This window comes from Ursus arctos, unplaced genomic scaffold (assembly GCF_023065955.2).
Source record: "Ursus arctos isolate Adak ecotype North America unplaced genomic scaffold, UrsArc2.0 scaffold_26, whole genome shotgun sequence".
Taxonomy (NCBI): Eukaryota; Metazoa; Chordata; class Mammalia; order Carnivora; family Ursidae; genus Ursus; species Ursus arctos.
The window spans coordinates 30564179-30591380 of NW_026622941.1; the positions used below are offsets into that span (position 1 = coordinate 30564179).

Sequence of the window (27202 nt, forward strand, 5' to 3'; positions counted from 1 at the left end):
AAACAAATAATGTGTTGCTTCAGAATTGAATGACTGAATATCTTGTCTACACAAGCATCCACCTCTCAAAATGGTATTTAAAACTCTGCTTCCTTTCATTAGGAGACTGTTCTTTGGCTAAAGCCATCTTTATAAGAAATTATTCTTGAATGTTTTGAATATAATAGAAATAGAAATGTTTTCATTTTAGGGACAAAAACTAAGGACCCAGGAAGATGTTAACAGGAACTTGAATCAAAACTATCAGCCATAAAGCAATGGTATCTTAATTTTTTTGGAGAGTAAAGTACAATTAAGTATCCTTTTTGTTACTGCTCAATGTTAATATAGAATCTAGAATCCTACATACGGAAAATAGATTGAATTTGCATATGATTTAGATGTTTTTGTCTCTAAAGCTAATAAGGCAAGAGTGTACTATATATTAACTAAATGAATGAGAAAAAAATTAAGATGTGGTTTCTATAATAATCAATTGGAAATTTGGAATAAATGGGTGATCTGTGAGCCAGTTTAACTTTGCCACCTCATTCACACAGCACCGTATGATGCTTTCCTAGGTATATAATCAACTGGATTGAATGTCATCATGTATAACCAAAAGTTATACACAGATACGTTCATGAAGCACTAATCATAATAATAACTCAAAAAAAAATGTCCCTCAGTAGAATGAACAAATCACATGTAACATGAACAAATTTCACAAACTTAATGTTAAGGAAAGGCAGACAAAAAAGAGTACCTACTATCCAATTCCATTGATATAAAACTGAAAAAGAAGCAGCACTAAGCCATGTTAATAAAAGTCTGGAAAGTGGTTACTTGGCAGGAGGGGCAAAAATGAATGGAAGAGGGAAGAGGAAGGCTTCTGCAGTGCTGGTAAAGCTGTTACTTGATGTGGGTGCTGAATATACCTGGTATATTTCATTTGTGAAAATTCACTGAGCTGTGTATTTGTGATTTGTGCACTTCTCTATGTTACGTTAGTATTGACTTAAAAAGCTTATTTTTAAAAAGGACCCTTTTTGTTCTCTTACTACATTTAGAAAGACTTCCAAATTCAGAGATTATTTCACAGTCTCCTATTTTCTTTTCTTTGTGTTTTATTCTTTCCATTTATGTGGAAATGTTTTGGTCAATGGTATGAGTTCTGATTAAATCTTCAGCAAATTTAAATCTTATACATACATTATTTCAAATCATATAAAAAGGTCAATTGGTTATTTTCCAATTTATCATTCTCCTTTTCTCATTCTAAGTTAAAACTTAGTTGGCCTTGAAAAAACAACCTTCTTTCCTAGCAGGTCTCTACCTGAGTTACTGCAGAATATTGGGTTCTGAGAGTTATAGATTTTAATACTAAATCATGTCGACAGACCAAATTAAAAAGTAACATTTTCAGGTAATTTGAGTTCTTCTTCTATGCTACAGGGGAGCAACTTTTGCCAACCCAAAATGCATCTCTTTAGCATGTGGATTATTTTAGGCTGATTATTAAGAAACAGAAAGTTCAGGAAGAACCTTTGACCTTCCACCTAATTGCCTAAGAGAATTTAGATAGAGGACCTGCTCCAGGAAGGGAACTGTCACTATAGATTATTATATTATAATATGAATTTGGTATGATAAACAGGGAGGAACTTAAGCAAAGTCTGTTTGTTAAAATTCCTCCTGTGTCTCAATTGTTTCTGTAGGTCCAGCCAACATACATAATACCACTTTTAGCCTAGTAACAAACATTTATACCCTTTTCATAAATATCCATATTTATTCCATCTTTTAACCTTGTGGAAACTGTAAATATAGAATTAACTTTGGGAAAGTCATGAATTCATACCAGTGACAATAATGGCATGCTTTCATTATTTATTCCTTAGAGATGCTGGAGGTGGCAACTGACTGGATATAGTAGCTGAGAGTAAGGGAGGGGTCAATATAATTATGATCTTTCAAGTCTGCACAAGTGGGGTTACGGTAACGCCTGGAGATAATACTCCAGGGGTGTAAATGCAGTAGAGTCAAACCTGGGATTATGGTAATGCTTGGAGATGATATTCAAGAGGTGGAAACCCAGTAAAGTCAAAGTCATTGTAAAAACACAAAAACATTTGTCTACTCACCCACTGTTCTGAGTGAGTCTACTCTAAACCTATTGTCTACTCTCCATTGTTCAGTCTCTTGTGTGCCTTCCTACTATCCCAGTTTCCAAGGACCTTCCCCAAGGCTCTCCAGGCTACCCTGTAATCCAACAATGAAAAGGCTGACCCTGGCAAAGAAAAGTATTTCCAGAACCCTATTTCAATTGTACAACTCTCATCTATTTTGATGGTTGATAAACATTTTGAATATCACTTCTGGTAATCTCATGATAAAATAAAACTATGAGAGGAAAGGCAGAGTTAATGAAGAAATTGATTATTAATTCAAATTAGGCATATTAAATAGGCTCAGTCTCTTCTTTGTAAAATAAAGAGTTAACACTAAGAGCCCTAAAGACTCTAATATTACCTTATATAAAACTAGAAATTAATCTACATTCCAAATTTGACTGTTTACATTCTAATGGTGGTAAATGAAATCAATAGTAAGGTGATCATAAATTAAAATTTACACTGTGAAGTGTATTTGTTGATTTGAATTTGATAATTCTGAGTTTAGTCAGTGAAAATCATCAGTATTGGAACTTGGAATAAAGCAGAAAAATTAACCTATACGATAAGAAGATCATAGATATGAGAATATAAAATCAACGATATCTGCAAATGGTAAAAAAAAAAAAAAAGAGAGAGAGAGAGAGAAAATGACAGCTGAATGAATTTCTCACTGCCTGAAGTTTCACTAGAGAAATACAATCAGTAATATTACTCAAGACAATTTCATAATTTCAAGTCGGGTGGAAATGAGAAGATAAATAACCAGCATGGATGGAGGACTGTGTGTTCATCAGAAAGACAACAGAGTCATTTCAAATTCTCTCTTCTGTAACACTGAAATAACACAGCAAGAAGCTAATACATTAAAGTACATTAATAATATAATACTATACCTTATATTGTAAGAAATAATAAGACAAAACAAAGTCCTTGGCCTCAGAGAGTTTACAATTTAATATGAAAGATAAGGCAGAAACAAAATTTCAGCTTAACTCCTAATATGCTAGATATGCTAATAAACATTCCTAAATGGTAAACACAACACACAAAAGAGAGGGATTAAGTGAATTTAGATGTATAAGGAAAACTTTCAGAGAATTGACAGCATTTAAATTGGGCCCGGACAGAAAACCAACAGGCCAAAATTAACACAGAAGTCGAAGGATATATAAAATGCATTAAAGATAATAAAAATATTGCTGTATAAAGATCAGAGATGTGTACTTTCACTAGCCTGGCAAACTGTTTAGCACATAAGAAATGCTCAGTAACAATTTCTTCCATAATTAACTAATAAAGTTTCTATGAGAACAAGAACAGAGACATACAAAAATAAAAATATCATTACCACTTGAGGTGTCAATGCATATAAATAATTAAATCAGTCTTTAATGAGGGTTAAGAATTGTAGATAGAAGGGAAAAGAAACAAAACTCCACAAACTACATATGAGAAAAACAATTACCTAAATTTGTAGGAGGTGGGGGGGGAAGTAGTGTGTCAATAAATAACATGTAGATTATGAAATTCCATTTAGCAACACGTTTTAAAAGTCTCAAAGAAGTGGTAGGGAGTAGAGCAAGAAAAGAGGCTGAATCTTGTCTACTGAACACATTTAAAACATTCAGGGTTAAGAGCAAACAGAGGATAATTGTTAGGGAAAGATTAATTAGAATAAGTGAGGAGGGGCGCCTGGGTGGCACAGCAGTTAAGCGTCTGCCTTCGGCTCAGGGCGTGATCCCGGCATTCTGGGATCGAGCCCCACATCAGGCTCCTCCGCTATGAGCCTGCTTCTTCCTCTCCCACTCCCCCTGCCTGTATTCCCTCTCTCACTGGCTGTCTCTATCTCTGTCAAATAAATAAGTAAAATCTTAAAAAAAAAAGAATAAGTGAGGAAATTTAAAATAAATGAGACAAGTATAAAAGGTTTTGCACGTGCTCCTCCTAAATGAGTAAGAAAGTCGCAGACAACGTACTAGTAAGTTCCTGAGTGAAGCATTGGACCAAGAATCACTGTTCTTTCACACCATGATGATGCATAATTGCAGAAATAAAACATCAAGTGTGTTTATCAAATATCTTCAAAGGTAACATACAAGAAAATGATAGCATTTATGTGGCATTTCACAAATAAATGAAGTTTGCACTTTCTTGTAAGAAGTGTCACTCACTATTTAAAATGACTACATTCGATACAATGCAGAGTGCTAATAAGGAAACTTTTACTCTCCTTTCTCAGCAGACTTCAAGAGCCAAATTTTATGATTGGCAGTTCACTAGTTCAGGCTTTTCATCAAATCATGTTCCGGGAGACAGAGATCTACTCGGTGGCCCATTTACAATCAGTCCCACATTAGAGCCACATGGTTTTAATGCAGAGCTGCTCTGTTAATGCTCCCTGCATTTTAAATTAAGCTACAAAGTCAGCTGAAGCTACTTCAAGCAATTGAAGCTTTTCAAAGATACCACCACTGATTGCTTTGTAACCCAGACAAGTCAGTTTCTCAGCACTTCAGCTTTTCAATTGTTAAAATGAGGTTTAAATAGTCTTTCTTCACATCCCTTGAAGAAATGATGGGAATTATGGAGATGATTTTAGTAAAGTGGTTTAACTTGTTGAAAATTGGTACATTTACACTGATGATTCATGCCAAGGTCAAGCAATGTCTCTGCATTCTCAGACCACTGCCAGTGTGTTTAAATAAAAAAGGACAAATAGCTACATTTCTTCTGTTCCAAATTAGCTCAGGATGCCCACTTAAATGTCAACTGGTTACTTACTCAACAGCATGACCACGTTTTTGTATGCTTCTTAGATGCATGTTTGTTACAGAATTTCAAGTTCATACCCTTAGAGTTCTGACCCAAGATCACACCATTTCCTCAAGTTCCTAATCTGTGAATATAATTATCACCTCAGTTATGTGAAGTACCCTAGCTAGTACAACAAAATGTGATTGTAAGCAAGTAGCGCTGTCAAGCATTGTTCACTTAAATTTTTGCCTGAAATGTTCTCCCTAAACTGAAAGATCATATTTCTTTATTGGTTCCCTATGGTCAAATTTATCCATAAAATAATACAGGTATCTGACCAGTTTTTCCCCACTCTGTAAGGGGACACCTCTAAACTTTTACGAAATACAAATAAAACTGAGTTAAAAGTAAAACAAATAACTGCTATAAGGTTAGTTATGATACATATTGCATAGATTTAACTAAACTCTACATGGGCCCCATGGTGCAATCCAGTACCATAGCTGCCAACCGGATGTTGCAACAGGGCACCTGAAATACAGCCAGGCTGAATGCAGTACACCATAAGCATAAAGTGCATACCAGGTTTCAAAGACTTAGTATAAAAAATGTACAATGTCTGATTAATAATTTTATAATGGGGTCCACCTGGGTGGCTCAGTCAGTTAAGTGTCTGCCCTCGACTCAGGTCATGATCCCCCGGATCAAGCGGCACATTGGCCTCCATGCTCAGAGGGGAGTCTGCTTCTCCCTCTCCTCCCTGTTCTTGCTCTCTCTCTCTCTATCTCTGTCTCTCTCTCTCAAATAAATAAATAAAATCTTAAAAAATAACTTTATATTGATTCCATATCAAAATAACACTTTGCATATACCAAATTAAATAAAATATATTATTACATCAATTTCACTGGTTTATTTTTAGTTTTTTAATATTGCTACGAGAAAATTTTCAATCACATATGTGATTTGCATTATATTTATACTGGACAATGCTGGTATAGCCGTCAAAAAAAGGTGGGGGGAATCCACTGAGTAAGTAATCTTTTCTAAATAGAGGAAACAAAAGTTCTCAATCTAGACAGAGAATTTAATAATTGATATATGTACAAGATTTATGACACATACTAAAGATGACAGGAAGACAAAGAATAGGAAACAGCGCCTGCTAATCATTACATTTTCTCATGAAATATAATGAGTGTCAAATCATGTTCACTCTGATTTAAGGAAAGAACATCTACACTGGGAAATCATGTCAGATAAAAATGGTTTCACTCATTTATGGAACATAAGAAGTGGGAAGATTGGTAGAAGAAAGGGAAGAAGGAAGGCGGGGTAAACAGAAGGGGGAATGAACCACAAGAGACTATGGATTCTGGGAAACAAACTGAGGGCTTCAGAGGGGAGGGGGTGGGGGAATGGGATAGGCTGGTGATGGGTATTAAGGAGGGCACGTATTGCATGGTGCACTGGGTGTTATACGCAACTAATGAATCATGGAACTTTACACCAAAAACTTGGGATGTACTGTATGGTGACTAACATAACATAATAAAAAATTATTATGAAAAAAATACATTGTAAAAAAGTATAATAACCATGTTATTATAAACACATGTAACCACAAACTGGAATATCAACTTGTATAACAATCCACATAGTAACTAATATTACTGCATTATAAAACTAGTACCTGGATTTTATGGCATTTACGCATCATTGTTATTAGAGACCAATGTGCCTTTCAAATTTCATAAATTATATTATCTAGCAAAAGGTTTATCAAAACTTATTTAATCATGATTTTAATTTTGCCTTTTTAAGTCATTCTCAAATATAATTTTGCTAACAACAACAACAACAAAAAAGCTAATTAGCACACACGGATTATATAGAATTATGCACTGAAATTTCTTAAGTTAAAATATGGACCTATATTCCAGGTTTAAGAAAGAGCATTTTACCCCAACATTAAAAAATTATTAAACCAATTATAAAATCACATTACGTTCCCTCAATTATTCTGCTAATCATATAATTCATTTCTGAGGAATATTTAAAATTCCCCCTAACAATCCTTCCCCTCCCACCTTCGCCCGCTTTTACCGTCAGACAGTATTAAACTCCTCAGATCGCTTTTGAGCATGCTGTTAATGATGGTATATTGAAGTGAAATTTAAAAATAAATCAACATAGGATGCACCATCACCAATCTTCCCCCCAAATAGGTGACGGTCTAATGACAAGAGTTTATAAAATCTCAACATCTAAATATTTCCTTTCCATCTAAATTCATGTCTCAAAAGTAAATCATTGTATATTGAAAAAAAAAAAATCCCCAATCTAATGACCAAAATCCTTCACTTCTTTTAACTACATTTCATAATTCCCCCGATCTATTTCTACTCTCTCTTGCTCTTGTCCTCACTCTCGCTCTTATTGTCATAATCCAAGACACCTCTTTTCTACAATTCACTGGTCCTTTCAATGGCCATCAGGCTTCTTTCAAAATCCATAATGCTCATTTCTTTCTACCCAACTTCCCATTACATAAGACTTGCTACCTAGGAATGCTTCCTCCACTTCTCTGGGTAACACAAAATGTTAGGTAGTGACATACTCTTGTTAAAAGGTTTCTTAAGTAGTCCTTCCATTCTTCTTAATTACCACTTTATCAGCTACCAAAGAACCAGAGTAAGACCATTGCCCAGGTTGAAGGCTTTTATTTAATTGGCACAGTTTACAATTATAATGTTATGGAAATATAGCATATTAGTCATGAGTGAATTGTTGGAAGCATACTGCCAGGGTTCAAGTTCTGGCTCCACCATTTGTTAGTTGTGTGACCTTAGGCACCTTACTTCTTTGCCTTGATTTCTCTGTCTGTAAAATGGTATTAATATAGTGCCTATTTCTTATTGTGAAAGTTACAAAAGGAATAACATGAAAAATGCTTACAGGGTATGATACATTAAAAACACTGAATAAATCATATCCTGGATAGGAGTGCTCAGAATTCCCATATCAAAAAAGAAAAAATAATAATTAAATTCCAAGATAATTCTGATCTCCAAAACTATTCAAAATTTTTGTGACTCAGAAGTAGACGGGAGACTGAAGAGTCATAATATCTCACTTTTCAACGCAGGACAATAAAATATCTACAATGTCTGCAAATTAGGATTAAAGGTCATGGGTGCAAATGATATCTGAATTTACACCCTTCATTTCATAGTGTTCAGATCAAAACCATTTCCCCAATATCCCAAAATAACTAGGGAAAGGTGACCACTTTTGCTCACTCTCAATTAAAATTTAAAACAGGGTACATGGCATAAGGCATAAAGTCCTACTTTATTCAGACTGGCATTATTTCTATTTATTCTGAGGTGCAAAACTCATTTTCTCAATGAATAAAGTTTCATGGAGCATAAGTACAATGGGAATGCCTTCTTCTATGAGAAAACATGTTTTCTACTTAGATTTCTCAAGAATGCATGTAGAATTCTCATAAAGGAAACCTATATAAATAATTAATTAAATAAATAATCTGACAGAAATCTAAAGATCTGTGGTATAACATGGCCTGTCTTTAAGAGTAACTCCAAATGGTGTTAGGAAGCTTCAGCACAGTCATGCTTGGGATAGCACATGAAGACAGAAATCAATTACTTAGTGAGAGTTGAAGGGTGGGATAGTATCTTTGCCTCTCTCTCCATCCTCCCTTATCACTCCGTGAAAAGGAGAAAAGACTAGTTGGGCCAAACTCCAGGGCACAAAACAGACCATGTGTGCAAATGAATGCAGGCCAAACGTCACCTACATGCTTGTGTGTGGCTCTCCAATTAGCCATTTTCCCATCTGTGTAGCAGAAGGGATGTCCCCTCAGGACCACCCAGACTTCTCAGGTGAACTTGTTCCTATATTACCAGGAGCGCTCAGGTATCAGCGCTCCGGGCTAAGCCGCTGGCTTATATAAAATGCAGTGAGAAAGGCCTTGCTTACATCCTGAGCTTCAACCTCACACTTCAACTCCATTTTTCAGAGAAATTTGGGTTCATTGTAGGGCATCAGCCACGCAAAATTAAGTGTCCTTTGCTTTTCCACTTGTCATTCTCCCCTGACATCTGTATATTCTGCCCCTTTAGGAATGACCTGCAGAGGCAGCCCTATAGGACAAGGTGAGATGGGAGCATTTCTGGGTTCCGTGGTTTAACATCATTTAAAAACACCTCAAAACAGTGGAAACAGTGGAAAAATAAAGGAGAAAGAGAAAAAGTAGTGAGTCCTCTCTCTTTTAGTATTTAACATCTGTGACATGCCATGATGTTGAAGCTCTGAACATCTATTTGTGTTGGCAATCACCAGACGTAATTCTAGAGTTTTGTTTGTTTTTTGTTCATGAGGTATGTGTCTTTTTTCAGGGGGGAAGGGTACTCAGGTACCCGATTCGGGTTCCCATGGATGACATGGATAAAAAGGTTATAGGAATCGTCAAAGAGATTATGAGACCCAGACATTTGAGAATTAGTACTATGAAGGTATAATACAAGACATCTGTAAGGTGTACAATGAAAAATCATCAAGTCCTAATTAAAAATCTCTACTACATTACTAGAAATGAGAAAGACCTCTATTTTATTCTCCAAGTTGAAAAATCACACAAATTCTTAAAATTTCATGTAAGCATCTCAGTAACATTTGGAAAAATAAGACAAAATCTGCAATCTGAAGAATAAAATTTAAAAATGTGTTCATTTCAGTATACTTCTTCAAGCATATTGTTTCAAAAGCAAGAATAAAAGCCATTGTCTTACCTCCCATCTCGATCCCAGTCATACACCTCTACTTTGATTGTTCTGTCCATGGGGGAAACATACACATAAAGTTACTGAGTAAGATTAAAAAACATCACTGAGAATTAAAAAATAAGCTACAGATTTTCTTAGATGAAATGTATGCTTGTAGGTTTTTACAAAAGAGTTTGAAGTTGATTTTGCTGATTTTATTGCTATATTTTGATTGATATCTTAAAATCGGTTTTTCAAATCTTATTGATTCTTTTAAGGGAGTAGGGCAAGTACGTGGGGGCAGCATGTGTAATCTGACATAGCTTCTCAATGGGAACGTATGCAGCTGCTTCTCTAGAAGAGAGATCCATCTCAGCATGGATCACAATCACACACAGGGCTTCTCAAAACGTGAAGTGTTGGATTTCATGCCCAGAGCTCTTGGTTCAGTGTGTTTCAGCTGGGGCCTGAGAATTTGAATTTCTACAAAGTTAACCACGTGATGCTACTCACAAGCCACAAGACAAGAACCACCTTCTCAAAGAATGAGTTTAGTTAAATAAAGTTATGATCTTTCCAAATGAATAGAATGACAGTCAACTTAAGTTTTAAAGTAAATTTAATGGCATGCAGCTAATCAACAGTTTCCTTCTATGATATCAGTTAATAGAATAAATTTGCATTGTTATAATATTCAAGTCACAAGATAAATAAAATAATAAAGAGAGTGGATTTTTACTTTCTATTTATTTGCTTTTCTTTGGGGGTAAGGGCTTTTATACTATAATCTCATAGTCCGTTTCATATGAAAAGAAAAAATAAACGTTGACATTAAGAAATCTTTAGGTATATTGTGGGTGCATCTTCAGGGCCTCACCCTCCTATTTGTAAAACATCCTAATCTCCCTGTTTACATCTACAGAACTTTCACGATTCAACAACCACGAGAACAGTGATGCCAAATACCATTTTCAAGAGTGCATCAAAGTTGATAATATACCTAGCCATAGTCTTGTATCTTGTACATTTACTTATTCCACTCTAGAAAGACAACACCAAATGAAAGCATTGAGGCAATGAAAATTCTAGAGTAATTTTTGAATAATATGTTAAAACAAACTAATATTTAATATACTTTTAGCACTTTGTATATTTTTGGTCTTGGTAAATCAGTTGGTTTAACCAAACTTTAGTCAAATTATCCCTCTTCCCCAAATCATCATGGATTAAAAAAGAAGTTATTCAAAAACTTCTGAAAAAATCATCTATGCCTGGTAAATAAACATTTACATAGATAAAAAAGCCACCATAATTTTCAAAAAATTTGGCTTTGATTATTAGATCCAAAGTCTATAGTAAATATTTAAAACACTCAGAAAAGTCGTCATTTATTTTACCTGTCATAATCACCATTACATAATGCTCTGACTGAGATCTTGAATGCTTGCCATACAGGATTTAAAGTATTTTTGACAACTTCTGTTTTATGACAAATTGTAAAACTGTAAAAACAAAAGAAAAGGTTTTCAGTTATTTTCATAATTTGATTATGATATATTGCTTTAGTAGTAATTCTTCTCTTTCTTTTTTGTGTAGAACAAATGTTGTCAATCTCCCTGTGGCTGGTATATGACTTAGTAAAAATAAATTTGTAGTTTTAGAACTTTAAGGATAAGCTCACTACAATATAAAGCAATGAGATTTTGCAATAAGTTTATGAAAAATAATCTTTTGTAGATTCAATAAATTCTAAAGCTGCCTTGTAAATAATCTCTATAAAAATTGTGAGGACATATTGAAACAGTGAAAAATATCTCTGGCTAAGAATATGAAGGTCATCAGTACCCCAAAATATTAGCTTGTAGTGATGGGGACAAAAACCTGGTTGGGATGGATTTAAGACAGAGAAGAGAAACAGAGACAGAGTGTGTAAGAGAATATATTTGAGTTTAGCTGTAAAGAGAAATTGGAGGTAGCTTCAGGGGATAGATTAGTCCATAGAAAGGTTTCTGGTTTTTGTTACTTTACAATTTGTCTCTCTGAGATGAAGAAATAACAGCAAGGTTGTATGCTAATAAAGATCCAACAGGTAAGAAACAATTTATGATGCATAAGAGAGAGGGGAGAAAGGCTGGAGCAATGTCCTTAAGTAGATGAAAGTGGATGGGATCCAGGGCATCAGTGGAGGAGTTGGCCTTGGGACCACAGACAGTCATTCTGCAGGAACTGCCAAGAAGGCAGAGTGTACCAGAGATGCTGTAATGGGATCATGAGAAAGTTCTCCAATTGCTTTGATTTTCTTATGAAATAGGAAGCATGATCATCAGTAAAGGAAGTGGGCAGAAGTGCTGAAGTATCTGGGAGGGGGGAAAGTTGGTAGACTAAGCAAAAAAGTAGGATTCCTTGAGAGGCCCAAGGGCCCCATTTAAGACAAACATCATGAATTTATAGTGAGATACCTAGCTAATGGTTCTTTTTTTTAATCTAAACTGTTGGCTCTATAGATCTAAAGAATACACAATAAGAGATAAAATCCATATAGCATTAAAGTTGGTGTTCTGATTCAAATTCCAGTATTGTTTCCACCAAACCATTCAATTTCCACACATGGATCAGGTCCCGGAAATATTCTTGCCTCATGTAAATACACACAGCAGTTCACGAGCTATAAAATGATACCCAAACCCAGTTGTCACTAAGACCTTAGTAATGAAGTGTTCTAACACTGCGACACCAGTAACAGTCATGAGCTTGAGATATTATGTAAGCACCGTAGGGAACATGCAGCACCTAATCCCCATAAGAAAATACTCTCATTTTGAAAAGCCTCTGCGTTTATTTTCCTCCTCTCAGGCAAGAAGAGTCTATTTCTATTAAGAGATCAAAGAGAAACATAAAAGGATCAAGTATTCATTACAAGACTTATGTCATTAGTGCCATCCCCCTCGTTGGTAGTATCCTTGCCCAGTTAAACAAACTCCTGCCACTGAATTGACAGAGTTCATCAGAATATATTGTGGTCAAATGCTCTCAGAGTTGACTCGCCCAAAACAATTTAGGGGCAAAAGCCATGAAAAAGAAAGACTGAGGATAGACTGAGCAGACTCGAAAAGGGGTCATGGAGATATCTGAAACAGACGAAGAACAAAGGAGATAAGGGAGGAGTAGGCAGGAAACAAACAGAAAGAAATCAGAAAAGACAGTACACAAAAATGGTTATGAAAAATTCATGGGGACAAAATTACATATATAATCGACCCTTGAATAATGCAGGGGTTAGGGGCATGGACCTACCACACAGTCAAAAATCTGCACATAACTTTTGACTCTCCCCAAATTGAACCACTAATAGCCTACTGTGACCGGAAGCTTTACTGATAATATTAACGGTTGACTAACACTTCTTTTGTTTGTTATATGTATTATATACTATATTCTCTCAATAAGGTAAGCTAGAGAAAAGAAAATGTTATTTTAAAAAATCTTAGGAGAAAATACATTTACAGTACTGTATCAAAAAAAAAAATCCACATATAAGTGGACCTGTGGAGTTTAAACCCTTTTTGTGCGAGGGTCAACTGTACTGCTTTGTTTTAGAAACAGGCTTCTGCCTCTCTTCATAATACAATACATTCTTAAAGATCTACAAAGGAGCTTTCTCTTCTTCTCTTGAATCCTATTCTTATATATATCTAGCCTTTGGTGTGGTGGTAGATACAGCTAGCTAGTTAGCTAGATGATATCCAGATCCATGCATCCATGGGTAGTTACAGAGGGAGATAATAGAGCAACCAACTGACCATCTTCAAACGAACATGTTCAACAAACAATCTGTTGACTTTTTGGCCTTTTTGTTTATGGTTAAATCAAAATATCTATTATATTCCTAGTATCACCAGCCATAATAATTAAATACGTTGACACTTGCAACTTTTGCTCTTAAGAAAGTGTGGTTCCCCTTAGTGAGCTATTTATTTATTGCTGCAAAAATGTAACTGCATATATATTACAAATAGTATTATAAGAAAAATATTTTTATTAAACAGCCTTATTAAAATACTTTAAATGAAGCCTTATTGTACTTTAAATGAAGCCATTTGCCAAAAAAAAACCAAAATAGCTATTCCAAGGGAAAATTAATATTCATATGAATACAATTTAAGTTACTAAATAAATGTGACAGCAAGAAAATAAGAATTTATCATCATATATTGTTAAGGATTTTTATTAATGCTTCTAGTAAAAACTAAGTTTTACTCTATCTTATAAAGGGAGCCTCAAACACCTGAGGCAACAGGCAATTTTTGAAATAGCTTCATATTGAAATAAATATTAAAAATAAAGCCAAAATCTTTGCAGTTAAAAAGAGATTTTCACTTAAAAAGTGAGGAGTAAAAGCACTTTTTACTCATTTGAAACTCATCAAAACAAAACATAAATCTATATAAATGCACTAATACATATGCTTTAAAAGATATATTTGGAGTAGATGGCGATTTAGTATTCTGTGTGTAAACATAAGTGGAAAGTTTTCTGAAATGAGATCCACCAAATTTTAGCAACAGTTGTTTTTAAATGACTTGCGATTTTTTGATTAACTGTACTCTTAATATTTACATTTCATTTAATGAATACATTACTACCATTTTTACAAGCATAATAAATTTCCGTTAAGATAATCCTCATCAGTAGTATTAAATGTATGAGAGGCTGAAATTCTATAATTGTACAACAAATCTTTACACAGGACTAATAAGAACAAAAATAGAAAATTCAGAAAACAAGTAGTTCAGACAGGAAAAGACAACAACGTTGTGACTCAAAAATCCTGAACCATTCTTTAGTTTTTCTCCACCTTTGAAATGACTGGCAAATGACTAGTTTCTTCGTTGTCCAATATTTTCCACATGGGTAAAAGTAGTGTTCAATGCAAACACTACTCTGACATTTTTTACCACCAAGATAGGAAAGTATGAAAAATGCAGTAATATGACATCATAACATAATCACCAACACTTGCCCAGGAGCTGCAACAACAACGATCTCACAGTAAGTAAAGTATCATCTCATACTGCCCAGTGTGTTCACTTTAAATAGCAAACTTTCTATTTTTATGTAACATTTTATATACTTATTACATAACATTAACTGTATATTTTCATTTGTAAGTGTGGCAGTAGTGCCAGGTTTTTGTTTTTTGTTTTTTTTTTTATTCTCTTCCCTTCATTTTTAATCTAAAATGAACTGCATACAGTTAAGGAAAACAAAAAAGGAAAACTTATACATTAAGATTAATAATAACAGCTAACATTTACATTTTACGTATTAAGCAAGCTTCTGTTTTTTTGTGCTGTGACTCATTTAATACTGTCAACAACACTGTGAAGTAGCTACGATTATTAGCCCATTTTATAGATGAGGAAACTGAGTCTCATATGGGTTAAAAAGCTTGCCTGTGGTCTCACAGCTATTAAGTAGCACAGTCATGTTTTAAACCTAGGCAAGAACCTGGGCCCACAATTTTACCACTAAACATGCCCACAGATACTGACAGCACAGTATGAATCACAGAAACAGTAAAATATATTTAATGGTAGAATCGTACATATTCAATTACACTTTATAACTCATGGGTATAATTTCAAACCACAGAGAAACCAGTCTAATCATGACTGCTAAAAACATTCAAATTATTAAAATATAATGAAAAATGTTACTGCATGTTAGAAAAATATTATTGGCAAAAAAAAAAAAAAAAACCCAAACCCTGAAGTATAAAAGCAACCCATAAGATCCTAATCCTTCTGTGAGAAAATGGTTTAAGACTTCAATTTTATAACCAGAAACATTAGTTTTAGCATCTTAGATTTCCACAAAAATATAATTCTTCCATCCTATTAAGACAATACTATAATTTTAGGGAAAGTACGGAGGAAATGTTTCTTTGAAGCTGAAAATCATTCATTTTCAATGTCATACAAAACATATAAAATGCTTATAAAATTACACATCATTAATGAGATGCAAAAATCAAATCAATTTTTAAAATAACAAAATATTTTACTGTTCAACAATTTACTGAGCTTCCCTGAGGAAAAAAATAATAGTTCAAGTACCATTTTTACTATAGAGTTAAAATGCATAAAAGATAAATCTACCTGCCATCTTCATTACTTCGATAAAATACAAGAAAAGGATCTGATTTTCCAAAAAAGTCCTTCTTGTCCAATTTGTTCGCACAAAATTGCATCAGAACAGCATCCTACAAACAAAATTAATGAAATATCTCAAAACCTGGGTTATAAATAACTAGAAACTGCAGATCACAAGCAAGACTTGACAAGAAAACAAATTTACCATTTTAATGCAAATGGCCAAGTGTGCAAGAATCCCAGGCAACATAAAATTACTTTTTAAAGGAGTGCGAGACTGGAAAATTGACTCTGGAAGTTTTTGTTCTAGTCACAGAACTATTACTTTTTTTAAAACCTCTAACATTTCTCCCTGGAAAAGTAAGATTAAGTAGATGACTATAGGTATTCAATATTATATAAAACAAGATCTTCATTCCTATCTTCAGTTATTCAAGTACACATTTTTATAACATAACGGTTTTTTAATTTCTCCAGGAATAATTACTAAGCATCTATTGCATATCTATCATGTATTAGATGTTAAGATACCTTTGCTCATTAGATAAGGTACAAGACAGATCCAGACTGACCACACAGTTTGCAATTCTGGGGGGAAAGGGGTTCCTTATTAATTATACACAAGTGCATCACAAAGTCTTAACAATAATTCCTACTATATTGGGCTTCAAGAAAAGTAAAGCACTTTCATGCTTATCTGTAGTGTAATTATGTGTTTGGATGTTACTTATTATGCCAAACCCATCATTTTTATTCATTACTACAGAGTTTGGCTTATAAGCAAACAAGTTGGAGTTATCATAAATTAAAGAAGTTAAGCATTATTCAATTACATAGGATGAGCACCTTTAAAAAGTAGGAAATATACAGTAATTTAACAATTAAAATCAGTATTTTGGATTTATTTGTTTTTTAAACTGAAAGAAGATGCTAACAATTTTGGAAAGAGATGGCGGTCAAAGTATTTCAGATTCAATCAAGAGGTTGCAGTTTTAAATGCTATTTGGTGAAACTGTCAAGAATGACTAAAAAGTCACTCTCTTATTCACCCCTTTTTATTTTGCAGAGTCCAGCAGCACTTAAACGCCCAACTAAAATTTTCATTATCTCTTTTTAGCATTTCTGGAACACTATGCAAGAGAACACTATCTTTCTTTTTCATTCATTCATTCATTCATTCATTCATTCATATACTTATTTAGCAAACATTTCTGAAGCAATACTCAGGCTAGAATCTGGGAATAGAGAGATGAAGAAGACATCTCTGCCCTTGGAGAAGTTCACAGCTCTAGATTTCTGGTTTTCAAAGCACTGGTATAGTGTCATTTTACTTTTGTGTTCAGCACAGATGTAACTTCTGCCAGAGAACACTCACTACAGACTTCACTTTCTGAACAAGCATAGCGGCCAACATACATTTTAAAGAAAATTAAAAGAACAGAGGCAAGAAAAATGTGGACACCACTATCACCTCAAACTTTACAGCCATGATCACTTTTCAAATTTGAGGCTGAAAGACCAAAATTTCTATACTATTCTTTAAGGAAGCAGTGAGAATCACCCTACCAATCAAACTATAAAATCAGAGCAAAACTGAGAGAGAAGGATTAGTTTTGATTTCTTTGTTTTGGTTTGGTTTGAATGTCCTTTGACCTTCACATATATTAAAATGGCCTTGAGAAAGAATGGTTTCCTAAGAACACAGGACAAGAACCTTGTAACTGCTAAGGGGAAAAAAAAAAAATCACTCCTGTAAGACATTTTCCCAAAGCACCTGGACCAAAACACAAACTACCAAAAAACATTCTGATATATTCAAAGTACATAATAGATTATTGAAATGTACATATTTCAAATTGATTGTGAATAAATCTTCACAGAAATTAAATGTTATTAAAACAAATTTTCATCACTGGTAAACATAATACCAAGTTGTAATTTTTCAAATTACTTTCCTTAATACTTGCAAAACAAGTAATTGATTAAAAATAAAAAATAAAGATTGCTTTCAATGTACTAAATTATATAAACCTAGGGGAAATATTTTTTGCAATTATCCAAGTTAGTAACTTAGCAGGGATTCCATCTGTATCAAGCACAAATGAAATCTAATTTCTGCAGGGGAAAGACAAGCATTTACTTACTTTTAGAAATACATAAGCATCATTAATGCCAAGTTGGGTTTTTTTAATCTCTTGTGCTTAATGCCACCTGAGAAAATTTTAAGAATTTTCTTCAATACTCCACACCAGTATAACAAACTTGCTATGATAGAAATCCACTGGAATGTTTCACAGGTGCTTCCAACTAATTCAAACCCAACTTGCTTCTCTTGCAATTTTCCCAGCTCAGTTAGTGATTCATCATCCACCCAACGTGCTCAAGGAAGCAGTCCTTGACTCCTTTCTTTTCTTGGCCCTATATCTAAACCAAGTCGTACCATTCCACCTCTAAGACCTTTCTCAAATCTTCACTCTGGCTACACTGGTGTCCCCTTAGTCTACACCAACCTCCTCTCTCCCGGGGGCATGCAGAGTAGCATGTATTTCTTTCTCCTCCTCCTCCTCTCGCAACCATTCAACCCATTTTCCATTCAGCAGACACCATAATGTTCTCAAAACATAAAAGAAATAATATTTTTCATAATTTAAAGTGCTTCTAGGCTTCCTCTTGTATTTAGGATAAACACAGACTCGTTAACATGGTCTACAAAGCTCAGCACCAAATGGGCTCTGAACAGCCTTTTTCACCTTCATCCTGCAAAGTTTTGTCTCAATTATCCCGCGGTCCTAGCCCTTTGCCACCACACACCAGACACAATTCCTTCCCTCTTCACAACCTTATGCAAGCTGTGCATTCTACTGGAAGTCTTTCATTTAACTGGCAAACCATTCCTTAGGGTTAAGCTTAAATGTTACTTTCTCAAAGAGGTCTGCAGTGACCCCCTCCTTTCAGTATAAATTGGATTCTCCATTATACTCTCTTATATTTGATCACTTAGTATATATCATGACATATTTATCTGCACAGTCGTCTAATTAATGTCTGTCTTTCCCACAAACTATTTGTTCGTTAACGAAAGGCCAGGGATGTTTGTTGCTGTTTTTTCTCACCATTGTATTCTAAGCATCCATTTCAGGGACTAGCACTTTGTATGTTTTGTGAATATTATGGAATCAATCAATCAATTACTCAGAAAGAAAAATACTAGCTGTGGATAATCTCAAGCTACTTTTAAAATATTGAGTGAACAAACAATACCAATATAACTTCAAAATTAAATTAATTTTTATGCTGGCATTTGACTAGATATATTACAAAAGTTGCATTTGAAATAAACTAGGTTGAGATAACTAAAATTATCACACTAAAAATAAGTATTTGTATAAATTTATAATTTACACATTTCTCCAACGCCACACCTTTTTCATTCTGCAAAGTAATGATCTGGGGAACATACTAAGACTTCCAGCATTTTACAAATGCAGAAATTAAAGCTCCAAGACTATAACCTTAGTCAGCTGAATACTGAAAGAGACAAGACTGAAATTTAGGTGTCCTGATTCCAAAGCTTATGCTCAAGTTAATAACAATGTGTTTTAAAGGGAAAAACCCCATCAATTTGTATGATGTCAAATGTGAAGTAAAATTACTTCAATTCAAGATTCTAAGTGACAATGCCTGATATTTTCAAGATACCCTTAAATGTGCATTTAAAGGCACTGTCTCTTCCGAAGTAACTATGAACATTGCTTTGAATATATTTGTTTCTTCTACTATACTAGCATAGTAATATTATTTCAAGGTTTATACATCTTAATGACGCTGATTATCAATAAGGTTGTTGCTAAGAATCAGAACATAATATACATAAGTTAGATCAATATTTAAGCAACAGTTTTAAAATATTAGATCTATAAGTGTTAAGTATTATAAATATGTTTACTTATTAAAAGATAATTCCAAATATTCTAAAAGCTTTAGCAGTATAAAGAGTGTAAAAATGCCTCTTAATTAGTAAGTAATAGATTCTACTTCATTTGCATGAAAACATTTCTGTTCTTTCCTGTTCTTCTAAGCAAAACAACAGAATTCAAAGTGGAAGACATTTAAGATGCAACCTGGCCATACTCAATCTATGCCCTTGGTATCTTGGTTCTATTTTGAAATAGAACTAAAAATAATGTGTACATTGGCATATTTACACAAAATCACCTAAATGTCAAGATTCTGATAAAATAACGTGTTAATGTCAATACAAAGAACAAAGAACATGTATCTTATTGGCCTTGAACTTCTTTTTCTCTTCCCTCCCTCACTATATAAAGCACATATTATATACACATATATAAATTTAGAGACAAGAACTATAAAAGATGATTAGATGACATAATTCTAAGAAATCATTGTGCCATTTTAACAAAAAAAAGATGGTAGGTAATATTTATGTACTGTGTTGTACTTTTTGTAATGTATTCTTAGTATACATAAAATGCTTTCATATCCATTATATTTTCAGATTTAATGTTATGGTGGTTAATTATCAGAGCTGGGAGAATTTTTTTTTATATAATAATTTTTTATTATGTTATGTTAGTCGCCATACAGTATATCCTTACTTTTTGATGTAGTGTTCCATGATTCATTATTTGCGTATAACACCCAGTGCACCATGCAATACATGCCCTCCTTAATACCCATCACTGGCCTATCCCAGTCCCCCACCCCCTTCCCCTCTGAAGCCCTCAGTTTGTTTCCCAGAGTCCATAGTCTCTCATGGTTCATTCCCCCTTCTGTTTACCCCCCCTTCAGTCTTCCCTTCCTTCTCCTACCAATCTTTCTGCTATTTCTTATGTTCCATAAATGAGTGAAACCATATGATAATTGTCTAGCTGGGAGAATTTTTAAAAATATTCTAGTGACTAGTTCAGATGTCTGTTTTTTTTTCTCCCCCCTGCAAATATGGAAAGTAGAACAGAAGGGTCAAGTGATTTGATAAGACAAAGAACAAATTCATAGCAAATCCAGAACTCAACTCTGTTTAACGGCACTCTAACTATAAGTAGGTTCTGGGCATTTTACACAGGAGAAAACTGAGACTGTGGTGGCCAGACCTGCCCACAGGTGCATAAACAATGGAGGAAGAAGAAAAGGGCCCTAATTTAAATGTATTTTAACTACTTAAATTCTTTTTTTTTTTTTTTAAGATTTTTTATTTATTTATTTGACAGAGATAGCCAGCGAGAGAGGGAACACAAGCAGGGGGAGTGGGAGAGGAAGAAGCAGGCTCCCAGCAGAGTAGCCCGATGTGGGACTCGATCCCAGAACGGCGGGATCACGCCCTGAGCCGAAGGCAGATGCCTAACGACTGCGCTACCCAGGCATCCCCTTAACTACTTAAATTCTAATATTTTTGTTTCATCATCTCCACGACGCTGTTAGTATACTTTCCTTTTGTTATCTCACCGACCACCCCTCACCCCACCGAAATCCCAGTTTCCAAGTAGTATCACACGGATTTCTGCCCATATTGTCTCAGAAATATATTATATAGAGAAAGCCATAGGACTCATCTTTAAAGAAAAGACTCCAGAGATTAAAGTTACTTACTCAGATAATAAACACTAGTTCTCTATATGAAAACTATAGCCAATGTCAAAGCATTAAGTTTTTAGTATTCTTTGGGAACTTCTGTTCCCAAAATCATAAAGCAGAAGTTGAAAATACAGAGCCCTAGAGATTTAACCCAGGGAAAACTTCTTTTTTTTCCTCCTAGAAATAACAATCCCCAGGGATCCGCTGGGCTATATTAAATAGACAATATCGACTTCCGATTCCGAGAGCTATCATTACTTTTAGAGCGGAGTGTCATAGCCATCACCTCGTTCTTGACGACAGTAAAATCATTGAACATGAGTCAATGGCTACATCAGCAAATCACAACTAAAAATAGCTTTCTAAAAATATTGAGTATGCACTCGATGTCATCATAATCCTAGCTGGAGTGGTAGCTGGTCTTTTCCTCAAACATGAGCTTCCCAAGCTAACAAAAGATGGGAGCTTATATAAATCCTGAATTAACTCAATTAGAATTATGGAAAAAACAAGTATGCTAGGCAAAAGGACTAAAGTCAAGTGACTAGAAATATTCCTAGAAAATCACACAAAAACCTTCAAAATTTTTGCAAGAACTTAACTGATGGGTACAACAGATAATTCCTAGTATTAATGCCCCCTCCTAAATAATACTGACATTAGGTTTTATTTTTATAATTTTTATTCCTTAAAAAGGCTGTTAAAATAATTGGTATCCTTTTTGGACTATAAATGTAGTCTCTCTAACTATCTAAAATGATGATCTAAAATGATCTTTTATAGATTAGGGAATTATATAAGGTAGTCTTAATTATTTTTTTTGCCAGAATTACTCAAAAATTAATCATTTAAGTATAGTTTCAGAAATATCTTTTCAAAGAAGTATTGGTATTACTTTTAAACCAAAGAAATATTTACTTACCCTACAACAGTTTAATTCCTCTGCTGTAAGTATGATCGTACCACATTTCCTTCCTGGAATTCCTCTAGAACAAAAAATATATTTATATACATTAATAATTTATATGAATATTTATAATGTAAGCTAATTTTATATATTTCATTTTTATGGAACCAAATAAAGAGCATACTACCAACTGGTGGGCTCTTTCCTAAAAAAATATATTCCTAGTTTCAACCTTGAGTTTATCCTATGGATCCACATTTCCTAATGAAGTTAAACTTTGATCACTTTCAACATGTCAGACCTCTGCCCAAGAACTGTCAAGAGCTTCATATTGTCTACCATATGTAATATATAAAATATTATAAAATATCTATAATATAACATATATAATATTACCATATATAATATATATATAATATTTTATAATATCTACAATACAATAAAATTTTCTCCCATGGGCTCTAAGATTTCTATTACATGATTAGAACCTATTCCTGGGGCGCCTGGGTGGCTCAGTCATTAGGCGTTTCCCTTTGGCTCTGGTCGTGATCCCAGGGTCCTGGGATTGAGACCCGCATCAGGCTCCCTGCTCAGCGGGAAGCCTGCTTCTCCCACTCCCACTCCCCCTGCTTGTGTTCCCTCTCTCACTGTCTCTATCTCTGTCGAATAAATAAGTAAAATCTTTTTTTTTTTTTTAAAAAAAGAACCTATTCTTAATCTTAGTTTTCAATAGTTCTTTCTCCTTTCATCAACATGGATACTTGTTTGGGCTTATTTCTTCTTTGTGGCCATTCCCACGCCCTGATATACCTCAGCACACTAACTGTTCCCTATTTCACCTCAAACCCTCCATATCCCCAGATAAAGTTCCATTTGTTCCAGGAAACTTCATCCTCATACAAAGTTCAACCTTCTCTGCATTCCTATGGCACCTAAGGTCAGTACTACAAGTTTAGCATTTAATTACCCCTAAGTTGTTACAATCACATATTTTTCCCTTTCTTTTTTCAAGTTAACTATAACCGCTGTAAAATTCATGACATAGACATAAATGTCTACACATGGCAGGTGCTCCAAATATAATGAAAATATGTAACACATAAGCAAAAAAAAAAAAAAAAAATTAAAGTAAAACTCCCACACACTTTTCTTTTTACATGTGTCTGGTATATTTATGCTCATATAGCTTCCAACTGACACCAAGAGCGAAGTCCACCAGGAAAATGCAAGGTTTCTTGCACATGGTTCACTGCCTTACATGAGGGAATACGGAGACAAGCCCAGGAGCATCCTCTAAAGAATAATCCTAATGCTCTCACGGTATACTTCATGCTTCTTTTGTCCCATTACAAGTCATAGTTCACAGACTCTTCTGTTCAAACTGGGAACCACAAGTTGTGGAATTAGAGCCCAACAAATTTGTTTGTCCTCAAGAACAGAACTCATCTCTGACAATCTATGCCAACATGTATGCATCAGATACATAATCCCCTGTTCTCCATGGGTAAAGGAACTGGGCTCTTTAATTCTTGACTGGGAAGACAGTAAAAGAATGAAACATTAAAATATCTGAGCTACAGATATATCAATGTAAAATTATTGTAAAACTCCTCTTTCCTTTCTTTCTTTCTGTTCTAATATCTTTTTCTGAAGAGCACCACTGGGTCTTGAGCTAACAATGTCATCTCAAAACTTATGCAAGAAGCTGCCTATCACAAAATTTTGTTTTCTCTTTATCTTTGCTCCTCATTAGGGTAACTGTACATGTCAGGATCTTCCATTTTCTCCAGGTCTTTATGACTAAAAGATCAAGTAATTTATCCTTACACGTTTTCCCTTGGAATATTATACACATCAGTTTTAACATCCTTGCAGCAATCTTAATTGGTTATTTTTCTAATCTAGATGTACCTTTTTTCTTCTTTCTATTTGTGAATCTCAAGATTTACATTTTCAATGTTATGACAAACTATACACCCTGACTGAACATGTATCTGAAAATACTTTAAAATGCTGAATAAAATTTACCAAAAAAGTCTTTATAAAATACGCTCTGATTACTGGGCAAGAGATGTAAGGACCAGTCTGAAGGTGAAGATAGAAAACCAGAAAGACAAACAGGGCTGACCCTGCAGAATTTGATCTTGGGCTTGTTTTTGATGGCTCCTCAGGACATAAAAACAAGAGACAAAAAAAAAGGGGGGGGGGGAGGGAGAGACTCCCAAGGTGGAGAATTCAATAAGTGACTAATACACAACATAAAGCTTGGATCACAATGACTCTGTTGCCTGATTGTAGCATGAAATAGATACAAACATTCACTTTGGAGGCACCTACAAAGCAAATCCTTGCCTTAAAACTTGCTGATGAATAAAAGAGCAAAGAAAGTCTTTAATCATTCAGACCTCAACCAGTTTTGCTGCCTTGATTTTTACTACCTGGGTAGTTATAAATAACTTCAAAGCAAGAATTCAGTTTAATTGCAGTGATCACAGGTATCTGGGAAATGTCAAACCTTTCTGAAGAGCTTGCCTTCAAACTACATCTCAAAAGATTCTTACTTTAAAGCTTTAAAAATACATATGTGTTCATTTCAAAGTATCACAAAACACTGAAGGAAAAGTGTACCATGTATTAGAGTCTCCAGAAACAGCAGACTACAGGATCAAACACAGACTTAGAATACTAGAAATATGATGCACAACATACAAAATGTAAGCATGTATAACATACCTAAAATTTAAAGAGAAGAATCGAAACATGAGTAACTAGCAAAGGATTACAAAAATAATCAAAAATATTTGGAGAACAAATCTGGAAATTCTGGAAATAATTATAATAATAAAACTCAGTGAACGGATTTAACCACAGATTAGACACAGCAGAAGAATTAGTGAGCTGACAGATAACTGTAAAGAAATGATCCCCAATGCAGCATAGAGAGGCAGACATGGAAACTATCATAAAGAGGTTTACAGACGTGGAGAACAAAGGTAAGAGTTTTAGTACACATCTAATTAGAAGTCCAGCAAAAGGAAGAAAGATTAAATAGAGGAGATAGAATATTTGAAGAGAGAATGGCTAGGAAACCTCTAGAACTGATGAAAAAAATCAATTTCCAGATTTAAAATGTCCAATGAATCCCAAGCAGCATTAAAAAAAGTAAATGTATACCCATACACAGGAGACGGACACAGCAAAACACGTGAAGGGCATATGTTCAAAAGAGCCAGACAGAAAAGGCACGTGGCCTACAGGAATGTGAGTATCAAACTGGGGCTGACTACTCAAGCAATATTAAAATTGAACGACAGGTGAAAATATCCTCAGTGGTTTAAAAGAAAGTACCTGCCACCCTAGGAATATAAAACTGTACATCTTTTTAAAGAGCAATCATGAGCCACAAATACTGTTAAACAAGGAAGAACTGAGTGAATGTATAGACAACCACCCTTGCTTGAGGCATTTCTAAAGGACTTGAAACTGGAGGAGAAGGATCACAAATGGGAAGTCTGCAATAAAAGAAGAAACAATAAAGGAAGTGGTAAAAGATAAAGAAATCTTAATAAATACTGACTATAAAAAAAGAATGCAAATGTTAAAAAACTAAATAACAAGTACAAAAGATAGAATTCATCAGGAGAGTGAGAATTTAAGTTAAATCTTCTGATGTTCTTTGTTCAGGAAGAAAGTAAAAGACACTTTTAAGTAAATAGAATTTGATAAATTAAGTAAATATTTGTAAAAACTTCCACAACAGTACAATTTTTAAGGGACTTTATAACCTGAAGTTTAGAAAAGGAGAATTGTGGAATAGTGTTTTAAAAATACAACCAATTCAAAAGAAACTAAAGGAAAAAGGGGTGAAGCAGATAAAAAGCACTACCGAGGCAATGGAAATAAATCTAGAGGGATAGTTACTAAAGCACATCATAATGAAATAAATGTTCCAGATTAAAATCATATTGTCACTTTGTATAAAAAAATAAAATTCATCCATGAGCTATTTACAATAAACATCAAAAATTAAGGATTTAGAAAGTTCAAAAGAAAAGAATGCAAAGTTATACTAAGGGGAAAAAAATGAAACCCAATGAAAACCAGTGGACTTACATTAATAGCAAACATATAGATTTTAAATTTAAAAAGACTGCTAACAATAGTTCTTATTAATTAACAAAAGTTTCATTAGGAAGATAGACTAATTTCAAACTCTATGCATCTAACATTACAGCTCCAAAACATACAAAAAACTCACCACACTACAACAGGATATGTGTACATTATGTTGACCATTTTAACCTGGCAAACACTACCCTGGCCAGTTATTACAGTTAACATCACCAGCAGTAAGTCATGTTGAGATCATGTACTGCTGATATAATGTAATAAGGGTGTCTCACCTTTGTGGCCTTTCCCTCCAAACCTACAACTCCAATCTAATCATGAGAAAACCATTAGAAAACAATCCCAAATTGAGGGGCATTCTACAAAATATCGGCTAATACTTCCCAAAACTGTCAAAGTCATCTCAAACATGAAAGACTAAGAAATTGTCATGAAATAAAAGATCCCCAGGATGACTAAATGCAATGTGGTATCCTGAATTGAACTGTGTCACAGAAAAGGAACATTAGTGGAAAAAACAAGACTAAAATTCAAATAAAGTCTGGAGACAGTTAACTGTAATGTATCAATGTCGGTTTACCAGTTGTGACAAGTGTACATTGATAACGTAAGATGTTAATGAAAAGACAGGCTAGGAACTGTTCTAGGTTAAAAGACACTAAAATCAGGACAACTCAATTCAATGTATGATTTTCAACTAAATTTTAGACTGGGGGAAAA

At 34.2% G+C, this 27202-nt stretch overlaps 1 protein-coding gene across 2 annotated transcripts in view; it reads right to left on the reverse strand.

Moving 5' to 3' along the window:
• The window catches only part of CPNE8 (copine 8), a 211950-nt gene that overhangs the window by 82237 nt on the left and 102511 nt on the right, over positions 1–27202 (reverse strand). For both annotated transcript variants that reach the window (XM_026502116.4, XM_044385555.3), the window contains 4 exons: positions 22370–22433; positions 15859–15962; positions 11098–11202; positions 9728–9769 (listed from right to left, as the gene is read on the reverse strand). In XM_026502116.4, coding sequence (XP_026357901.1) covers positions 9728–9769; positions 11098–11202; positions 15859–15962; positions 22370–22433 — 315 coding nt within the window. The remainder of the gene's footprint in view (positions 1–9727; positions 9770–11097; positions 11203–15858; positions 15963–22369; positions 22434–27202) is intronic.